Source organism: Artemia sp. Qi Xiang Cuo, chromosome 5 (assembly GCF_049724085.1).
Source record: "Artemia sp. Qi Xiang Cuo chromosome 5, ASM4972408v1, whole genome shotgun sequence".
NCBI lineage: Eukaryota > Metazoa > Arthropoda > Branchiopoda > Anostraca > Artemiidae > Artemia > Artemia sp. Qi Xiang Cuo.
Window position 1 is genome coordinate 61579655 of NC_142798.1, and position 23041 is coordinate 61602695.

The 23041-nt window shown below is 34.7% G+C and overlaps 1 protein-coding gene and 1 long non-coding RNA gene across 2 annotated transcripts in view; one reads left to right on the top strand and one right to left on the bottom strand.

Moving 5' to 3' along the window:
• The window catches only part of LOC148952345 (uncharacterized), a 137444-nt gene extending 123362 nt beyond the window's left edge, over window positions 1-14082 (bottom strand). The window contains exons 1-2 of the mRNA XM_089088939.1: window positions 13903-14082; window positions 8225-8293 (exon numbers count right to left, since the gene is read on the bottom strand). Coding sequence (XP_088945065.1) covers window positions 8225-8293; window positions 13903-13948 — 115 coding nt within the window. The 5' untranslated portion in view covers window positions 13949-14082. The remainder of the gene's footprint in view (window positions 1-8224; window positions 8294-13902) is intronic.
• The window catches only part of LOC148952346 (uncharacterized), a 120536-nt gene that overhangs the window by 44753 nt on the left and 52742 nt on the right, over window positions 1-23041 (top strand). The gene's annotated exons all lie outside the window — the stretch shown is intronic.

A 23041-nucleotide genomic window follows, 5' to 3' on the forward strand; every position in this document is an offset into this window, starting at 1 on the left:
TGTGACATGGTAAACCACAACAAAACACTACTGAAATATTCCAACTCTTGCATTTCACCGAAAGAAATCCAAAATGAACTTTGAAAAATTAAGAGAATGTAAGTTTGACATGGTAAACCACATCAAAACACTACTGAAATATTCCAACTCTTGCATTTCATCGAAATAAAACCAAAATCAAATTTGAAAAATTAAGAGAATGTAACTGTGACAAGGTAAACCGTGACAAAACACTATTGAAATATTCCAACTCTTTCATTTCATCGAAAGAAATTCAAAATGAACTTTGAAAAATTAAGAGAATGTAAGAGTGACAAGGTAAACCACGACAAAACACTATTGAAATATTCCAACTCTTGCATTTCATCGAAAGAAATTCAAAATGAACTTTGAAAAATCAAGAGAATGTAACTGTGACATGGTAAACCATGACAAAACACTACTGAAATATTCTAACTCTTGCAATTCAATGAAAGAAATTCAAAATGAACTTTGAAAAATCTAGAAACTGTAACTGTGACAAGGTAATCCACGACAAAACACTACTGAAATATTCCAACTCTTGCATTTCACCGAAAGAAATTCAAAATGAACTTTGAAAAATCAAGAAAATGTAACTGTGACAAGGCAAACTACTACAAACCACTACTGAAATATCCCAACTCTTGCATTTCAATGAAAGAAATTCAAAATGAACTTTGAAAAATTAAGAGAATGTAACTGTGTTAAGGTAAACCACAACAAAACACTACTGAAATATTCCAACTCTTGCATTTCAATGAAAGAAATCCAAAATGAACTTTTAAAAATAAAGAGGATTTAGCTTTGACAAGGAAAAGCACTTCAAAACACTACTGAAATATCTTAAGTCTCGTATTTCAACGAAAGAAATTCAAAATGAACTTTGAAAAATCAAGAGAATGTAACTGTGCTAAGGTAAACCACAACAAAACACTACTGAAATATTCCAACTCTTGCATTTCAACGAAAGAAATTCAAAATGAACTTTGAAAAATTAAGAGAATGTAACTGTGACAAGGTAAAACACAAAAAACACTACTGAAATAATCCAACTCTTGAATTATAATGTAATAAATTCAAATGAACTTTTAAAAATTAGGAGAATGCGATTGTGACAAGGTAAATCATGACAAAACAGTACTGACATATTCCAACTCTTGGATTTGAGTGAAAGAAATTCTAAATGAACTATGAAAAATTAAGAGAATGTAATTGCGACATGGTAAATCATGACATAACACTACTGAAATATTCCAACTCTTTCATTTCAATTAAAGAAATTAAAAATGAACTTTGAAAAATCAAGAGAATGTAACTGTGGCAAGGTATACCATGACAAAACACTACTGAAATATTCCAACTCTTGGATTTCAACGAAAGAAATTCAAAATGAACTTTGAAAAATTATAAGAATGTAACTGTGACAAGGTAAACCACGACAAAACACTACTGAAATATTCCAACTTTTGCATTTCAATGAAAGAAATTCAAAATGTACTTTGAAAAATCAAGAAAATGTAACTGTGACACAGTAAACCATGACAAAACACTACTGAGATATTCTAACTCTTGCATTTCAACGAAAGAAATTAAAAATGAACTTTGAAAAATTAAGAGAATGTAACTGTGACAAGGTAAACCACAACAAAATACTACTGAAATATTCCAAATTTTACATTTCAATGAAAGAAATTCAAAATGATCTTTGAAAAATCAAGAGAATCTAACTGTGACAAGGTAAACCACGACAAAACACTACTGAAATATTCCAACTCTTGCATTTCAATGAAAGAAATCCAAAATGAACTTTGAAAAATTAAGAGAATGTATCTGTGACAAGGTGAACTGCAACAAAACACTACTGAAATATTCCAACTCTTGCATTTCATCGAAAGAAATCCAAAATGAACTTTGAAAAATTAAGAGAATGTAAGTGTGACAAGGTAAACCACAACAATACACTACTGAAATATTCCAACTCTTGCATTTCAACGAAAGAAATCCAAAATGATCTTTGAAAAATCAAGAGAATGTAACTGTGACAAGGTAAACCATGACAAAACACTACTGAAATATTCCAAGTCTTGCAATTCGATGATAGAAATCCAAAATGAACTTTGAAAAATTAAGAGAATGTAAGTGTGACAAGGTAAACCGCATCAAAACACTACTGAAATATTCTAACTCTTGCATTTCAACGTAAGAAATTCAAAAAAAACTTTGAAAAATTAAGAGAATGTAACTTTTACAAGGTAAACCACGACAGAACACTACTAAAATATTCCAACTCTTGCATTTCAATGAAAGAAATTCGAAATAATCTTTGAAAAATCAAGAGAATGTATCTGTGACAAGGTAAACCATGACAAAACACTACTGAAATATTCCAACTCTTGCAATTCAATGAAAGAAAACCAAAATGTACTTTGAAAACTTAAGAGAATGTAGCTGTGACAAGGTAAACCACGATAAAACACTATTGAAATATTCCAACTCTTGCATTTCAACGAAAGAAATTCAAAAACAACTTTGAAAAATCAAGAGAATGTAAGTGTGACATGGTAAACCATGACAAAACACTACTGAAATATTCCAACTCTTGCATTTCAACGAAAGAAATCCAAAATGAACTTTGAAAAATCAAGAGAATGTATCTGTGACATGGTAAACCGCGACAGAACACTACTGAAATAATCCAACTTATGCATTTCAATGAAAGAAATTCAAAATGAACTTTGAAAAATCAAGAGAATGTAACTGTGACAAGGTAACCCACAACAAAACACTACTGAAATATTCCAACTCTTGCATTTCAACGAAAGAAATTCAAAATGAACTTTGAAAAATCAAGAAAGTGTAACTGTGACAATATAAACCACAACAAAACACTACTGAAATATTCCAACTCTTACATTTCAACGAAAGAAAACCAAAATGAACTTTGAAAATCAAGAAAATGTGAGTGTGACAAGGTAAACCACAACAAAACACTACTGAAATATTCCAACTCTTGCATTTCAACGAAAGAAATCCAAAATGATCTTTGAAAAATCAAGAGAATGTAACTGTGACAAGGTAAACCATGACAAAACACTACTGAAATATTCCAAGTCTTGCATTTCAATGATAGAAATCCAAAATGAACTTTGAAAAATTAAGAGAATGTAAGTGTGACAAGGTAAACCGCATCAAAACACTACTGAAATATTCTAATTCTTGCATTTCAACGTAAGAAATTCAAAAAGAACTTTGAAAAATTAAGAGAATGTAACTGTGACAAGGTAAACCACGACAGAACACTACTGAAATATTCCAACTCTTGCATTTCAATGAAAGAAATCCAAAATGAACTTTCAAAAATTAAGAGAATGTAGCTGTGACAAGGTAAACCACGATAAAACACTACTGAAATATTCCAACTCTCACATTTCAACGAATGAAATTCAAAATCAACTTTGAAAAATCCAGAGAATGTAACTGTGACATGGTAAACCATGACGAAACACTACTGAAGTAATCCAACTCTTGAATTTCAACGAAACAAATCCAAAATGAACTTTGAAAATCAAGAGAATGTATCTGTGACATGGTAAACCACGACAGAACACTACTGAAATATTCCAACTCTTGCATTTCAATGAAAGAAATTCAAAATGAACTTTGAAAAATCAAGAGAATGTAACTGTGACAAGGTAAACCACAACAAAACACTACTAAAATATTCCAACTCTTGCATTTCAACGAAAGAAATTCAAAATGAACTTTGAAAAATCAAGAAAGTGTAACTGTGACAAGGTAAACCACAACAAAACACTACTGAAATATTCCAACTCTTACATTTCAACGAAAGAAAACCAAAATGAACTTTGAAAATCAAGAAAATGTGACTGTGACAAGGTAAACACCAACAAAAAACTACTGAAATATTCCAACTCTTGCATTTCAACGAAAGAAATTCAAAATGAACTTTGAAAAATTAACAGAATGTAACTGTGACAAGATAAACCGCAACAAAACACTACTGAAATATTCCAACTCTTGCATTTCACCGGAAGAAATTCAAAATGAACTTTTAAAATCAAGAAAATATAACTGTGACAAGGTAAACCACAACAAAACACTACTGAAATATTCCAACTCTTGCATTACAACGAAAGAAATTCAAAATGAACTTTGAAAAATTAAGAGAATGTAACTGTGACATGGTAAACCACGACAAAACACTAGTGAAATAATCCAACTCTTGCTTTTCAATGAAAGAAATTCAAAATGAACTTTGAAAAATCAAGAGAATGTAACTGTGACAAGGTAAACCACGATAAAACACCACTGAAATAATCCAACTCTTGCATTTCAATGAAAGAAATTCAAATGAACTTTGAAAAATCAAGAGAAAGTAACTGTGACAAGGTAAACCACAACAAAACACTACTGAAATATTCCAACTCTTGCATTTCAATGAAAGAAGTCCAAAATGAACTTTGAAAAATCAAGAGAATGTAGCTATGACAAGGTAAACCGCAACAAAACAGTACTAAAATATTCCAACTGTTGCATTTCAACGAAAGAAATTCAAAATTAACTTTGAAAAATCAAGAGACTGTAACTATGACACGATAAACCACTACAAAACACTGCTGAAATATTCCAACTCTTGCATCTCACGAAAGAAATTCAAATGAACTTTGAAAAATCAAGAGAATGAAAGTTTGACATGGTAAACCACGACAAAACACTACTGAAATATTCCAACTTTTGCATTACAAAGAAAGAAGTTCAAAATAAACTTCGAAAAATAAAGAGAATATAGCTGCGACAAGGTAAACCATGATAAAACACTACCGATATATTCTAACTCTTGCATTTCAATGAAAAAAATCAAAATTAACTTTGAAAAATCAAGAAAATGTAACTGCGACACGATAAACTACAACAAAACACTACTGAAATATTCCAACTCTTGCATTTCAATGAAAGAAATCCGCAATGAATGTTGAAAATCAAGAGAATGTAACTGTGACAAGGTAAACCATGACAAAACACTACTGAAATAATCCAACTCTTGCATTTCAATGAAAGAAATTCAAAATGAACTTTGAAAATCAAGAGAATGTAACTGCGACACGATAAACTACAACAAAACACTACTGAAATATTCCAACTCTTGCATTTCAATGAAAGAAATCCGCAATGAACGTTGAAAATCAAGAGAATGTAACTGTGACAAGGTAAACCTTGACAAAACACTACTGAAATAATCCAACTCTTGCATTTCAATGAAAGAAATTCAAAATGAACTTTGAAAATCAAGAGAATGTAACTGTGACAAGGTAAACCATGACAACTCTTGCATTTCAAGTAAAGAAATCCAAAATGAACTTTGAAAAATTAAGAGAATGTAACTGTGATATGGTAAACCGTGACAAAACACTAATCTTGTGAGGGAGAGTCAACAGTTGGGGGGGGGGGCCCTTGTGTGTCCAAACATGCGCAAATTAAAAACTATTAAAAAATGGGGGCTCAGGGACCTTTGGGGACCGGGGGCTTCCTTCGGGGTTGGGGTAGGGGGATCGGAGCCCTTTAGGGTTGGGGTAGGGGACCTCAAGACACTGTTCAAATGGAACTTGTGTATTATAACGACCACAGAGTTTGACCCTCAAATCCTCTTCTAAAACATCTTCTAAAATCATCTTTTAAAATGTCTCTAACTGTTTTGCCGAAATAATTCCCTATAATGTCTAAAACGGTTTCACTCAAATAACCCCTAAACGTAATTTCTGCGTGTTCCTTTTGTTTTTGGCATCCCTGCGCTGTCACATTTGAAATTACTTGGAAATCCTTTCCCGCGCTAATCTCTTCATCTCTAAGATCAAAACATTCGCCCGGAAACAATTTTCCTGGAAGAACTCCAAAGACATTAATAAACTTCGCCCCGGGGACAATTCTCCTTGGAAATACATCAGAGACATTAATAAACTTTGCCCGGAGACATTTCTCGGAAACGTGTTGTCCCTAGGGAGGCTATGCGCATATTTGGTGTGGGATTGGGACTGACAGCACAGGTGTTCTCCCTAGGGACTCTATGCCCAAATATGGACTCCCCGTCGGAGTCAATAAGGTCTTTCTACTTATGACTCCTTTCCCTTCTTTTGGCTTGCTTAACTGTTTTATTGCTTGGTCTAGTCTTTTTCTGAGGTTCTTGGTGTTTTCCGCCCTTAATTTGTCCCTCCGACGTTCCTTCAACATGTTTTAGGCTATACGTTCCTTCAACATGTTTTAGGCTATTCCAAGAAGAAGAATCTTTTTTCGGCGTTGGTGGTGTCTTTTGAATTGTCTATGGGTTTGTTCCAATTCGAACAATCAATGGCTAAAGTGGGTCAGGGATGTGGCCCTACCGAGGTCAAACTTAAATATTTCTCCGAGATGCGCTGTTTAAAATCAGAAATTAAGATTTAAATGATTATCAGTACAGTATAAATGGAAAATCAGTACAGCATAATTTGAAAAAAGCATATAGCAAGAAAAATATGAAATATTGCATCTTAGCAATGTAGATACCTCAAGACACGCACTGAAGCTATAATCTGCGATTAAAAACACGAGTGTTTCAGAAAAGACACTTGGAAAACCATAACAAATTCTTGTTGAAAAATAATGTCAATGTTTCGCATAGCAAAAGCACTCGAAATAGATGCCAGGAAAATTTAGCCATGGGCGATTGCGTAATGTTTTTTACATAGTTTTTATCGCATGTTTCAGAAAACTCTTTACAATTAAAAGTATTAGCGGTTCGGTTGGGAATAACTTTTTCATCTAGAGTATAAAAACCACATCTTTTCTTCTATAGCTTAGAAAGGCAAATAAGAGATGAAAAGCTGGTGTAGATCTAATCAGAATGAAAAGAAAAGTAGACAAACTATTTGAATGAGCCTAAAATGTAGAAAGAACCATTATTAGTAGGCAAATCTACCAAGGAAAGTTGCAAACCCCATAAAAAGCGGGTGTGGATTGATACTTAGGTAACTACTGGCGTAAGAAATAAAATTCTAAGAGGGGGTTTTAAGAGGGGGTTTTACATACTATGTCAAAGGCTAATTTTATTTTTTGGTTCTAATTATAAGTTTTATAGTAAATTAAAAGTTTCTGTTACGACAACAATATCTTGTAGCTTGCAATTCTGTAGTCGCCAACCAGAATGAGGTCGACAGAAGTAAATTTATTCACTTTTTCCACCATGCATAGACATTACGGGCCTTTTGCCATCGTTCAAATGTTAGTTAACAATGTTAGCCAAAAATGTTCTGATAACTCGTGGGAATAAAAGTTTTTTTTTTATAATATTTTTGTCTTATGCTCTCTATCATTGTTGGTGGTGTAGAAACTAGTCTTTCTTACTTGCCAAAATAGGTGATAGCTTTGTTTGGAAAACTAAAATGGAAGAGGTTTGTCACCCTTAGAAACCTTTGTCGCGTGTATCCAGAAATGAGCCTATAGGTCAACAAGCCTCCTCCTCTTCGACAACTGTCACATGTTGCAAACTTGGGTCTTAAATACAATATTAGTTCTTTTGCATATGATAACTATATTTGTTATTTTGATTTTTGCAGAAAAACATCAAACAAGAACATGTCAATGTACATTTGAACAATGTATGCGAATACATAATGACACTATTTTTGCTTTCTGTTTTTCTCAGTGGGTTTGAGTTAATCTAAATACTGACAATCTATTCCACTCCAAAAAAACTTTTATGTCTTCTTGCATCGTACATAACAGCTATATCAGCCAATATCCGTTTCATGTATTGTAAAAGCGTACTGAAAAAATAGTGACTTCATTCAAAATGGAAATCAGGGTTCCTGTTTGAAATCAGCGGATTGACTGAACAAAACTGTAAAAGATATCGTTTTTATGTGATGTTTCTGAAGAATAAAAGTGAATACTATTAAATTCCGGAAAATATGTGCTTATATTTTTCAAATAAAAAAAAACTGAGATTGACCTTTAGGAACCTTTCAGTAAAACAAATAACTTGGGTTTCTAATGTATTCTATCACCTAAATTAAAATAAGGTTTTGCAATATGTAACCACAATGTTGAACACTAGTGGTGTTTATGGCTTTTTTTCTTGAAATAATTCTGAAGTTAAAAAAGAGTAAAATAATGTGCGTTCGGTGCCCCTGTTCCCAAGTACAATACTTACCCTCGTCTTCTTTTACTTCCTGGACCATACGCTTCACACTTTGAGTAAATTTTCCAACAAGGTTGTTTCCTGAAAGAAAAATAATAAGAATCTTGACACATAATCGTAGTCTTAAACCAGGAATCTGAAGTTTTAGTAAAAGAATTTGAACTTACATATATGTTATTAATTAAACGCTTTTGAAGCGGCGGGAAACTCTAGTTCTAACAACCATAATGAAGGCATTTCTAAAATGTGTGATGGAGAAAATGTTTTAATGAAATCTAATAATAATCTTATAATAATCGTATCTAATCTTATCGGTGAATTTTTCCTTAGCTGACTACGACCAGCCCCTCGAAGGGCATCTCGAATCCAAGTGACAGTTTATATTTATTGTGACATTGACTTTTAAATGCTACCGCTGCTGACAACTCTAGAAGTAAAGAAAGCAAGATCACAATTACTGATGACATGGGCCGTTTATCTGCAGAGGAAATTGAGAGTATGATCAGTGATGCTGTTAATGAGGCAAAGATTAAGGGCAGAGGGAGAAGGCCTCTGCCAAGGATGTTCTTGAATTGTTTTGCTTTAATTCTTTAATATGAAACAGACTTGGAAAGCGAAGATATAATGGCAAGATGAGTGTAGATAATCGCAGCAAGGTGTTGAATACTTGCAACGAAGTCATAAAATTATTGGCGGAGAAGTTGGTGGATATAATCAGTTGGCGGAGAAGGATGGATTAATCAGGAGAAGGAACATGAAATCAGTTGGTGGAGAAGGAGGGACTCGATGGCAAACAAAAAGAGGTTGAAAACATTAGCAAGCCTTTAATAGCAAAGCAGTTTCAAGATACGGCTGAATCCAAAGACATGTCTATCGAAATGAACCGTATCAGAGGTTGAGCACAGGAAGCAGGTGAATCAACCACTGGAGGATTCAATAGAACTCTGGTTCTTCTTGTTGACTTTTGACAGATTTAATTTTGATAAAACTGAATTTAATTTTGATTTTTTAATTTTGAATAAAACAGATTTGATTTTGATTCAACCAACAGATGAATAAAAGTGTATGAAAGTGCACATATTATTTCAAGACAACTCGTGCCTTTTTTGCAATCTCACACAGATAGTGCAGCTCGATAGATAAAATTAAAATAAGTTTGTGCGTTTCAGTAAACAAGAGTAAATGATCCCTCGAATGATGAAAAAAGTTTGTGCGCCCAACTAACACAACTAAATACCATACCAACACAACTAAATACCATAGAATTCAGGAAGGGACTGATTTGACTGCAAAGGCTAAATTACGGATCATATGGTGCCCAAGCTGGGTTGCCACCGCTAGTGATTTATCATTATTTCTAGTGATTTTTTTCTTGGCCAATGATTTTTTTTTGTTAGTGTTTTTTTTCTAAAATAGTGATTTTTTCCTAAATACACTGATGTTTCTATCGTAGGCCAATATTGCGTAAACTCAAGCGAATAAATCATCCAGGAATCTAATTACTAAAAACAAAAGGAAAGCTTTAGTGAAACCTTCCCTGACACTATGACAGCCATGCCATTAACGGGGAGAGGGGTGCAAGTTTCCCCGGGCGTCGTGGTGGGATGGGGGGGGACGGCTGAGAGGATGCCGGGGGCTGAGGCTGTTCTTAGGTTTTAGTCCGGAGGGGGCGGTGAAACCCGATGAATACCAAAGCTATTCTCTTTGTTCTGTCTCAGAAACCGTATTTGATCGAAACTGAGTTAATCAAATTTGACAAAGAACAAATTGATAAAATTTGTACACTTCAATTTCCATTAAGGGCTTAGATAGTGTTATGGTGGTAATCCACAATTGGAAGGCCGCTAATTAGCTGCCTTGTCATGGAACATTTCATTCGAATGATAAGAGATTGATCGCTGTTCATTTTTTTTTTCCTATAGCGGTCAACATATTGTAAATTTGGAACAGACCATTTGTAAAGTAGCTTTTTTTCCTTTACTTTGTTAAAAAAAAACCTAATCCATAATTTCCCTAATAAAATTTCCCGTAATTTCCGTAATTTCCCTAATTAAAAAATTTCCCTAATCCGTAAAATATATTAATGTGATTTCTGTATTCAGTTTTGCAGTAACATATTCTTTGCTGAGTTGATTTTCTTATGTATCTTAATTAAATTGTGAAATTATATCCATGCAAATGAAAACAAAACCAGGCATTCACTGAAATTAACTTAGGGGGATTTTTATTTAGGAGTGAGACAAAACTTCAAAAAATTGGCAAATCATACCGAATATTAGATATTGGATGAACATTGTAAAAATCACAATATTTTGGAGGCCACTCGCCTGAACATCTTCATTGTATGTGCCTGATTTATGATTAAATCCATTGTTTCTATTAATTATAAGCCAGGTATAGAAGAAATTAAGCAATTATTACTGAAACTCTGCTTTTTGTATGTAACAAAAGCTAAAATATGACGAACAGTGGGAATCGTGAGACCCATTATTATTTACGTCATTTTACTGACGTAGAAATCAAACATTTAGATCGTTCATCATCTGAAACTGTCAGGAACATCAAGTGATAGTAGGAGGAAGGGTAAATTGCCCTCCCTAGATTTTGTAAAGTATTTTTCATCTTCAGCAATATTAAATATAAACAAGTCTTGTCTTGTCTACATTTTTATGAGGTAGCGCCACTGACACTTGTAGGTTTTATTGATAGAAGTCCACAGTGAATTCAATTCAGTAAAATCTAAGTAGAGGGCTACAATGTATTTTCTATCTCTAGCGGGTAACTTTGTCGTTTTTTAATTTTTTCAATGAAAATACCATAAAAGGTCTTTTTCAGCGAAACTTTTCAAAAAGGATATTAAAAAGGATATCTTCTGAAATGCTCAGCTTGTGACTCAGTTATTATGGTTTCTAAACTAGAAGTGAAAAAACTAGAAATTTTGAAAGACAAGGATACCAAGAAAAATAATTTAATATTATGGTTACGCCGCAATAAGCCAGTACGCTCAGATAAAGGGGGGTGGTGAAACTAAGGGCGCTAATTCAGGACAATGCAGGAAGTTGGATAAGGATTTTTCCCAATTCCTTTTATAAGGATTAAAAAAATGTATTTTCAAAAATCAAGGGGATATTTTCGTTTCAAGAAAAAAAAACACCAAAGCAAAGGCATTTTTCAAAATCTAGGAGGGGATATCAAACTCCTACTCTGTTGCTATCCCTGTTTAAAATTTGCTAGCGACAAAATTTAATCGTATTGCTAAAACTTTAAAAAGTGAATAAAACCGACGATTTCAAATTGAAAAGCATGGTATCTGGCGAAGCAGCCAAATTATAATTTCAATAATTTTCACTGATTTATTGATTATTTTTGAAGTCGTGGCAACCCTGTGCCCAAAATACTTGGTGAACGGGTGAACTAGAGAATTTTATTTTTTTAATCTGGAGTAAATATGCCATTTTGGACCCTTTAGTGGGGAGAAGCCAAGGTAATCCCGAATATAGTAAATATTTTCGTTTTATTTTGCTCCTCTGAGAATTCTCGTTTTTTGTGTGTAAAAAACATTCTGAGACTACACTGGATATATACGAGGTTCGATCAGAGCTGTAAAAGAAAAAGAAAGCATTATTAAACCGAAGGAGGGTGATTTTCAGTCAGTAAAAAAAGAAGAGAAAAAACAAATATTTCAGCAATGACTTTCACCAAGCAATCCTAACTGCTTAAAGAAAAGGCACAGAACAAAAACTGTATATATAAAAAAGAAAATATCGTCAGTCGGGTATCAAAAGATGGTGTCTCCATAACTGTAAATTTTCAGAAGAGCAAATAAAAACCTCACAATTTTTATTTTCCCTTCGATAACCATAAAACAAAAGCGGATTAAAATGTAAAGTCAATGCAATATAATTTGCTTTATTTTACAGTTATCAGAGCGGAAATAAAAAAGTGAGGTTTTTTGTTTGCTCTTCTGAAAGTTCACAATTATGGGGATACGATCTTTTGATACCCGACTGACAATACTAACTTTTCTAAGAAAACTGCACGGAATCAGAAAAGCGACTCACAGGAGTCACTTCTCTGATTCCGTGCAGTTTATTTCAAAAAGGATTTTTTTTTTTATTTGCACCTTTTCTTCTTCCCTGTTTTGGAACCCTGATAACAGCTTGGCGAAAGTCTTTGTTGAAACATTTGCTTAGTTTAATTTTTTTTTCTTTACTTTTCTTTTCTTTACTTGCTAAAAATTCTGTTTAGACTAATTGGTTTTTACAGAGAGAAGCCGCTTCTAACGGGAAAAAATCCAAGTTTAATCTAACTTTTATGTAATTAACCGCAAACAAATCCGAGTTTTTTGCGTTTCTTGTTCTCCAGAATAAGACATTTTCCTCAAATCTGCTCTGATCCCTATTTTTCTCGTTAATAAAAATCGTGTTGTGGTCAAACAACTGAACGTCTCATTAAACTTGCATTGGGATTTTTACAGATATTATTTATTTTCTTTAACTGCTGTGAATATATTACATAATATAAGGTTATAGTATATTGAAAGTCACTAATTTAAAATCTGAGGCTCCAATAGAAATTCCAGCGCCAAATGGAGGACAAGGAGTCTCAAAACAATTTTTCTGGTCGTGAACACTGAATTTAGTAATAATTATTCTCGGTTTTAGAAGCTTCAAATTTCTTGGGAACCAAGATCAGCATGCTGCACCGACTTTATATCCAAAGACACCTGACCTCAAAGAGCTTCTTTGATTTTACCGATTTCAAACTTTCCATTCTACATGGAACGATTTGTAAAAAGGCCATATGTATCTCAAATACTGGATTAAAGTTTTAATGAACAAATTTTTCTTTTTTGTGGAGGAACAGCGATATACCTGCTGTCAAAACTGATTATTTTGTGTCACCTAGTTTCCTATTCTCAGTTTCAATATTCTATTTTGGCATAAAAATAAAACTAATATTGTTGTGACGACAAAGTAAAATAATTTAGATGTAAATCTATGACTGTCATTCCAGTTAAAACAAATTTGACACAAAATTTACAATATTGTATGCATCGGGAAATCGGAATGAGGACACACAAGATTATTTTTTCCAAGAATTTTGGCAAAATACAAAAAAAAATCTTAAGAGTTTCAATAAAATTATTGTATAATCAAGATTGCCTAGGCAATTTTCCTTGGAAACAGCTTTTTTTCCAGAAGGCAAATGATTTAGGAATGATTTTCTTCAAAATCATTCCTCCTGATTCCAAACCATTACAAAATCATTGTCTCCTTTTTTAAAAATTAATAAAATTATATATTTCCAGTTTTCTTAGAAGCTACACATTCCATATTTCCCCTGTTGATGCCATTGTGCGATTGGTCACCGCATTTCAGAAATCACGTACAACAGGAGGTGTATGTGAAGCTTGGCGAACGTGTGCCAAGTGTTGTAGACATTGTATCATGCGTGGCCAAACTGTGTGGTCAATTTGGCGCTCCTAGATGTATACCATGTGAGGGAAAATAGGTAAACCCCTGTGGCCATTGTGCACAATAAACTACAGTTTTAGAAAAGAATATTTTTCGTAAAATTTCTCTTACAAAAGAAATTTCTTTAGTTATGGAATACAGTTATAAATACATCTTAAAAGTCTTACAAAAAAATTATTTTAGAGTTCAATAATTGGAAATTGATATACTTACTGCTATCCATTCTTTGTGTTATCCTTCTATTATCTTTTAAAGGCATATTTTATTTTATTCGTATTCCGAACTTTACAAAGATCTTAAAACACTACAAATATCCATGGTGTATTGCCAGGATATGACGATCTATCAGATGGAAGTGATCATTGTCAACAGGTCTCTATTTTTGCTCTGGCTTTCCAAGGCTTTCCTTATTTCCAGTTCAAGGAAGGGCACTTGCTCCGAAACTCCACATTGATCTGCACAGGATTCTTGTTATCCAATGCAGGCGCTTGTCTTAAAAATACTATAACTGCTTCTTCAAATATCTCATTAGAATGGAAAGCCGTCTATTGACAGTTTCTTTCCAGACAGCTTTCCGCTAAACCAGATGAAATAATCCTTTCTATAAATATTTACTGAGTGCCAAATTGTATGTCACGTAATTTCACCCTTTTCCCCTTGTTTAGATAGAAAAAAATATACATATTCAAGATTTTATGAATTTGTGTTTTATGTATTTGAAAATTACATAACATTAAATATTTGCCGTGTGAGATATTTCGACCAATATGTTTCCTACGCCAAAAATTTGTTTAATACATGAACACTACCCAAAAAGTTACTATTGTTTTTGTTTTATTTATTTTATTATATATATATTTTTACAGGTTCAAACGTTTTAATATATATATAAAGTGAAAGAGCCTTCTATAAAAACACAATGTACTGGTTAAGCTTTGGTTTTTTTTTTTTCATTTAAAACACCATTTACTGGTTAATTATTTTTCTAATGTACATTTGAAAATGAAAAAAAAATCATTTTAGAGAAAAAAAATTGACTTTCATCTAAATGCTAAGCTTACTTGCAATCTTATTTTAATTCTATAGAAACCACCAGGGAAGTGGGGTATTGTTGTAATGTTCAAATATGACTTGGGTATTGCTATAATGTTCAAATATGACTTGCTTTTGAAATATACTTTAGGTTAATATTTCCTAAATCACAGCTTTATAATTCCCTTTCAAAGAAAAAAATATACATAACTTCTGGATGTAATAATTTGAATTTACTAAGCTTGATGTTATTCCTGAACCCCAGTAATAAGTCTTGACTACTAAAAAAAGCAATACAGTAAATACTTTATTCGGAACTGTATGTATTGAAAGCAAATATAATTTGCAAAGACAAAAATTTGAAAATAGTTTTTACTATGTCGATCCGTGATGTCCAAAAATAGGCCTGAACTGTCTCTGGCTGTATTCCAGGTTGCATTCCGTAGTAACTCTACTTTAACTATAGAAATGACTTGATTTCACATCAACGGGGAACGGCTGTGAAGTAACTGGTGGCCTATTAGGTTTGTAAGGGTAAAATCTTCAAGAGTTTCAAATGTATTCATTACTCTTTCAGTATAATTTAGTCTAATAATGCCTTCACTATGTTTCAAACTGATATTAATAGAAATTATTATATTGATCCACAGTTACTTAAAGATGCTACTAAACTATCTTTATTAAAATTTACTAAAATTTAAATTCAGAGCTACTTTTCTGTTATTCTAGCATAACTTTTTCTTGAACCTGGAATACAGCCTCTGATAGTCTTGAGAATTACGAGGTATATAGACAGGATATAACGTGCCCATATGTGTTGAATCTGTTGTATTGATTTTGACGTCAAAAATAGACCCGTATCTACTTCGTCTTTGATCGGTTTGTAATTTGGGCATATACCCTGTCTAAACAAACCTATGAGGAGGAGAATTTTTGTAAGAAGTTTGGCCATTCACGGGTCACGACACCGCAAAATGGGCTGAACGGGTCACGGCACCGCAAAATGGGCTGAACATTGTTTTTCTCTGGTCGACATGAAACTTGGGCGATGTAGACTCAACTAAAGGAACTTTAATGAGGGGAAACAATTTGGAAGAAAAATCAGGGTTGGACCAATTTGTTAGACTAAATGTTCGAACTTCGTCTTCACTGATCGGCTTGAAAATTTCAGGACACGTATACAGGATCAAGAAAGCCTTCGTTAAGAAATTTAAGAAAACAAACCTGGTTGTATTGACTCGTGAGTAGTAAGGCCCCAATTCGTTGAAAATACACATGCACTTTCACAAGCCTGAGGCATGGATATGTGTGTGTATTTTCAAGTAATTGGGTTACCAGGGGCCAGTGAGCTATTACTATGAACTCTACATGGGTTGGCAGACGGGTTTTCTATTATGACACTCATTTTTTGGAGGTCAAACTCATGGATACATGTTTATTTTTTATTTTTTTTTTAAACTGGTATTTTTTCAATGAAGCCCATAACACTTTGCAGAAACCCGTGAATGTAGGACTGAAAGTCCATTCATACTATATCTGAATCCAATTACTAATCAAGTTAGTGTGACCGCCAATTTTTGATCTGGTTAGGTGGGTATAATCTGGTTTGGTTTGTTATTGAGAGAGGATTACTCAATTTACATCTTAGTGTTAACCGGGCGATGACTTAGTCTAATTGCGTAGGTACTAAAGGAACATTTGAAGGTGGAGAAAAAAAAGAGGTAATTAGTGATTGGATAATTTTAACAAGAAATGACTGAAAAGTGTTTTGGAGGAGATGGGATGAATGTGTACTGTATAATACACAAGTGATGATTTGCACAGTGTTGTCAATTTTAAATAGTTTAGAAATAAAAAAAAAATAACAAGAAATGGCTCAAAAGTGTTTTGAGGGAGTTGAGTTGCACGATGGATGACTTGCACGAGGGTTCAGTTACATGTTGATTCAGTTACACGGGGAGTAGTTAAATGGGGTTGAGTTGCACGAGGATTCAGTAGCAGGAAGGTTCAGTTGTACGGGGTTTCGGTTATACAGGGGTTCAGTTACATGGGGGGTTCAGTTGCACGGGGTGGATATCTGCTATAAAAAACACTTCATTCTAAACAAATTGTAGTTACAAAAAGATTTATAGGTCCTTAATTTAGGTATCTGACTATCTCGTAATGTAATACTTTTTAAGGCTTTATTATATCTTTTCAGAACAAATTATTATTTTAGGGAATTATTTCGGTGAAACAGTTAGAGACATTTTAAAAAGATGACTTAAAAGATGATTTTAGAAGAGGATTTGAGGGTGAAACTCTGTGGTCGTTATAATACACAAGTTCCATTTGAACAGTGTTGCGAGGTCCCATACCACAACCCCAAAGGATTGTGACCCCCCCACCCCCACCCCCAAGGTAGTCCCCCGTCCGCCAAGGTAATCTGGGCTCCCCCAGGGCCCCCGGCCCCCCAAAGGCTCCTGAGCCCTCCATTATAAATCTTTTTAAGGGTTTATTATATCTTTTAAGAGCAATCTGTTATTTGGGTGAATTATTTTGGTGAAACAGTTAGAGACACTTTAAAAGATGATTTAAAAGATGATTTTAGAAGAGGATTTGAGGGTGAAACTCTGTGGTCATTATAATACACACGATCCATTTGAACAGTGCTGTGAGGTCCCTTACCACAACCCCAAAGGGCTCCGATCCCCCCACCCCACCCCCGAAGGAAACCCCCGATCCTCAAAGGTTCTCTGGGCTCCCAAAGGGCCCCTGGCGCACCAATGGCTCCTGAGTCACCCATTATAATACTTTTTAAGGCTTTATTATATCTTTTCAGAAAAAATTATTATTTTAGGGAGTTATTTCGGTGAAACAGTTAGAGTCATTTTAAAAGATGATTTAAAAGATGATTTTTGCAGAGGATTTGAGGGTGAAACTCGGTGCTCGTTATAATACACAAGTTACATTTGAACAGTGTCGTGAGGTGCCCTCCCACACCCCCAAAGGGCTCCGATCCCCCCACCCCAACCCATGTATTAGCGAAGTTACTCTGTGGTCGTTATAATAAACAAGTTACATTTGAACAGTGTTGTGAGGTCCCTTACCTCAACCCCAAAGGGCTCCGATCCCCCCCCCCAACCCAGAAGGAAACCCCCGGTCCTCAAAGGTTCTCTGGGCTCCCAAAGGGCCCCCGGCGCTCCAATGGCTCCTGAACCTCCATTATAATACTTTTTAAAGCTTTATTATATCTTTTCAGAAACTCTAGTTTTTTGCAAGAAAATTATGGAAAATACAATTCTCTGGTTCAAATGTGAAACTTAAGTCCATTTTTGGATCGAAAAAATAAACTATTTCCGTAAAATCTGAGCTAATAAGGATTTTTGACCGTAAACTATAGTTTTTTGCAAGAAAATTATGGAAAATGCAATTCTCTGGTTCATAGGTGAAACTTAGGTCCATTTTTGGTTCGAAAAATAAAACTATTGCTGTAAAATCTGAGCTAATAAGGGTTTTTGACTGTAAACTCTAGTTTGTTGAAAGAAAATTAAATGAGCGCTACAGTAGGATGTCCGCTACTATCCTAAGATTCAGCTGAAGCTAGCTTCAAACATTGAACCTAAAAGATTCATATTACCATAGTTACGAAGTGTTTATAGAATTGGTGGTCTTTAAAAAGACCGTTGGGTAGTCATGAGTGTGATGACTATTGTAAAAATTCATCATTGTTTGTCATCCATAGGGAATGATCATACTGAATTATATTTATATACAGTGATTAATACTAAGAAAAGAAAGAGAAACAAGGGATTAATCACAGGGCCAAAGATAGGAAAAACACAGAAGCTTCAGTACGTAGCAATAAGTTTAATAAATAATAACTTCATACCCAAATTCTACTATTTCAAATTCATAATGAGGATCATATAAAAAAGGGTCCAACGGATAATACTTTTCGATGTGTGGACAGGAGTCCACGCTAACGCAGTCCCCACTACCAAAAATTACGCTGTTGAGTTACCCCTGTTTTGGGTAAACACATGGTTCAGCTAATCCGAAGACCATTGGAAGGGCCTCACCCTAGGATTGCCTCCATCATAGGCAGTGCAATAGCGCTGCCTAAGTAAAATACGATATTGGCATAATGTATTTTTTTCTAGACCAGGGTACTTCGTATCGAAGGAGTTGTCGTAGAAACTTCGAAAAGGGCTCATTCGATTGGAAATTGGAATGACTAGGGCCCTTGTTAATAGTCGAAAGTTATTGGAAGGCAGCTAACATCCCTTCCAAGCCCACCTTTTCCCAAGCACATCCAATCAAAATTTTTAGATAGCCATTTTGTTCAACGTAGTTGAAAGTTTTGGAAATTAGGTGTTAAAGGATGACAACCCCCACCCCTACAGCCCTCAGGGCAAGGGTTGTAGGTTATGCCCTGGGGGCATATAAGGTTCTTATAGAAAGAGTTGTTGTAGAAACTTTAAAAAAAAGCTCAATTGATTGTAAATTGAAAGGACTAGTGCCCTTTTTAGTAGTTAAAAGTGATTGAAGGGCAACTAAACTTCCTCTCACACCCACTATTTCCCCAACACATCCAATCAAATTTTGAGATATTCATTTTGTTCAACGTAGTAGAAATTTCTGGAAATTAGGTGTTTGAGGATGACAACCCTCCTCCCCCCCACAACCCTCAGGAAAAGGGTTGTAAGTTATGCCCAGGGGGCATATAAGATTTTTATAGAAAGTTTTGTCATAGAAACGTCAAAAAGGGCTCATTTGATTGGAAATTGAAAGGGCTAGTGCCCTTTTTAACAGTCAAAACTGAATGGAGAACAACTAAACCACCTCTCACGCCCACTTTTTCCCCAAACACATTCAATCAAAGTTTTGAGATAGCCATTTTGTTCAACGTAGTTGAAAGTTCTAGAAATTATGTATTTGAGGATGACAAACCCCCAGAGCCCCCAGGGCAAAGGTTGCCCTGGGGGCATATAAGGTTTTTATTGAAAACTTTGTCGTAAAAACTTCAAAAAGGGCTAATTCAACTGGAAATTCAAAGGTTTAGTGCGCTTTTTAATAGTCAAAAGTGATTGAAGGGCAACTACCCCCCCCTCTCACGGTTATTTTGGGCATGTTTATTTTTTTATATAAATTAAATAATACACGTTACCGTTAGCATAACTAAGATAAAACATACCAGTGTTCGAACCTTTTTAATAGTCGAAAGTGATTGGAAGGCAACTAATGCCCCTCTCATGCCCACCATTTCCCCAAACACATCCAATCAAAGTTTTGAGATATACATTTTTTTCAACGTTGTTGAAAGTTCTGGATATTAGGTCTCTGAGGATGACAACCCCCCGCAGCCCTCAGGGCAAGGGTTCTAAGTTATGCCCTGGGGGCATATAAGGTTTTTATAGAAAGCATTGTCGTAGAAACTTCAAAAAGGGCTCATTCGATTGGAAATTGAAAGGGCTAGTGCCCTTTTTAATAGTCGAGAGTGATTGGAGCGCAACTAGCCCCCTCTCACGCCCACCATTTATCAGAACACATTCAATCAAAATTTTGATATAGCCGGTTTGTTCAACGTAGTTGAAAGTTCTTAAAACTAGGTCTTTGAGGATGATAACCCCCTCAGAGCTCTCAAGGCAAGGGTTGTAAGTTATGCCCTGCGGACATATAAGGTTTTTATTGAAAACTTTGTCGTAGAAATTTGAAAAAGGGCTCAATCAATTAGATATTCAAAGGGCTAGTACCATTTTTAATAGTCAAAAGTGATTGGAGGGCAATTAACCCCCCTCTCACGCCCACCTTTTCCCCAAACACATCCAATCGAAATTTTTAGATGGAAATTTTGTCCAACGTAGTTAAAATTTCTGGAAATTATGTCTTTAAGGATGACAACTCCCCTTCCCACAGCCCTCAGGCCAAGGAGTGTAAGTTATGCCCTGGGGGCATACAAGGTTTTTATACAAAGCGTTGTCATAGAGACTTCAAAAAGGGCTCATTCGATTCGAAATTGAAATGGCTAGTGCTCTTTTTAATAGTCAAAAGTAACCCCCCTCTCGGGCCAACCATTTCCCCAAACAAATACAATCAAAATTTTGAAATAGCTAATTTTTTTCAACGTAGTTGAAATTTCTTGAAATTAGGTCTTTGAGGATGACAACCCCCCACAGCCCTCAGGGCAAGGGTTTTAGTTATGGCCTGGGGGCATATAAGGCTTTCATAGAAAGTGTTGTCGTAAAAACTTCAAAAAGCGCTCTTTCGAGTGGAAATTGAGAGGGCTATTGCCCTTTTTAATAGTCTAAAGTCATCAGAGGGAGAATCGCCTCACCCCATGCTCATCATTTCCCCAAACATTTCCGATCGACATTTTGATATGGCCATTTTGTTCAACGTAGGTGAATGGTCTTCAAATTATGTCTTTGAGGATGACAACCCTACCCCCATAGCCCTCAGGACAAGGGTGTAAGTCATGCCCTTGGGGTATATAAGGTTTTTATAATAAGTTTTGTCGTTGTTGCTTCAAAAAGGGCTCAATTGATTGGAAATTGACAGACTAGTGGCTTTTTTTAGTCGAAAGTGATCAGAGGGCAAATTTTGACATAGCCATTTTATTCAGCCGATCAGAAAGGTCTGGAAATTATATTTTTAAGGATAACAAATCCCCTCAGCCCTAAGGGCAAGGGTTGTAAGTTATGCCTGGGGACAGATAGGGTTTTCATAGACGCTTTGGGGCTATATTTAAGAGTCAAAGTGATCGGAGGGCAGCTACCCCCCCCCCTAAACAAACGTCGTATTGTCCCGAAATGTGTGTAAAAGAAATTTTGAGATAGCCATTCTATTCAAAATTGTCTAAATATCATATAACAAGGCTTTTAGAGTTGAAACAAACCCCAGAGCTTAGGGGCAATGGTTGTAAGTTATGCCCAGGGGGTATTTAAGGTTCTTAGGGAAGGGATGGGTGTTTAACTTCAGAAGAGGCTCAGTCATTCTGCCTGAAAAAGACTTGGTCAATATAAAACGAAGAGAAATTAATAAAAAAAAAACTTTTTGCACAAAATCAGTTTTTCAGAAAAAAAGTAAAGAACACCATTAAACCAAAAATGAAAAAAAATAGAATCAAATAATCTACAAAGCATGCAACTACCAAAAATCAGTATCAATAAATAAACGAAACCCAAAACAAACAGAAATTAAAATAAGTCAAACTCAAAACGAACAGAAATTAATCTGAGTCGGGTTCTAAGCCCTCTGCTTTCTAAAAGCCAGAATATAATTTACACTTTACTAAAACATTCCTTTAAATGTTTTACTTTTATAACTTTAATAAATAAAAATTAATTAAGATTTTAAGGAATAAATATCAGCATATGTATATTAAACTGACAATGCACATTTTTTCAGTAAATTCATTTGAATTTTTTACTAATAGATACATCAAAAGAATCAGATTTTTTATGCTGATTTCAAATATATAAGTTTCATCAATTTTAGTCCTACCCATCAAAAGTTACGCGCTTGAGAAAATTTGCCTGATTTTTGAAAAAAGGGAAAACATCACCTTAAACTCACAGAAACTTAATAAAAATCAAACCATCAGATTCAGCGTACCAGAGAACCCTACTGTAGAGGTTTGAAGCTCCTATCTGCAAAAATGTGGAATTTTGTATTTTTTGCCAAAAGGAAGATCACGGATGCGTGTTTATTTGTTGTTTTTTTTCTTTTCTCCAGTGGTGATCGTACCAAACCAGTGGTCCTAAAATATCGTGGGAGAGCTCATTCGATCGGAAATCAAAAGTTTGAAGTGTCTTTTTAAGTGACCAAAAAATGGAGGGCAACTAGACCCCCTCCCACGCACATTTTTTCCCAAAGTTACCCGATCAAAATTTTGAGATAGCCATTTTGTTCAAGATAGTCCAAAAATATAATAGCTAGGTCTTTGAGGATGACTTAATCCCCCACGGTCTCCGGGGGAAGGGCTGCAAGTTATGAATTTTGCCCAATTCTTACATTTAGTATTGGTTATTGTGAAGTATGCAGACGTTTTCAGGGGGATTTTTTCTGGTAGTGGGGGGGGGGAGGGGGTCAGGGGTTACGTGGGAAGATCTTTCTATGGAGGAGCTTTTCATGGGGAAAGGAACATTGTTATGAAGGCGGCGCCGGGTTTCCCAGCGTTATTTAAAAAACGACCAGAAATTAAATAAAAAAAAAAGTTTTTCAATTGAAAGTAAGGAGCAACATCAAAGCTTAAACTGAACAGAAATTATTACGTATATGATTGGGTTCACCCCTTAGTCAATACTTCGCTCTTTACGCTAAAGGTTTTTTAGTACTT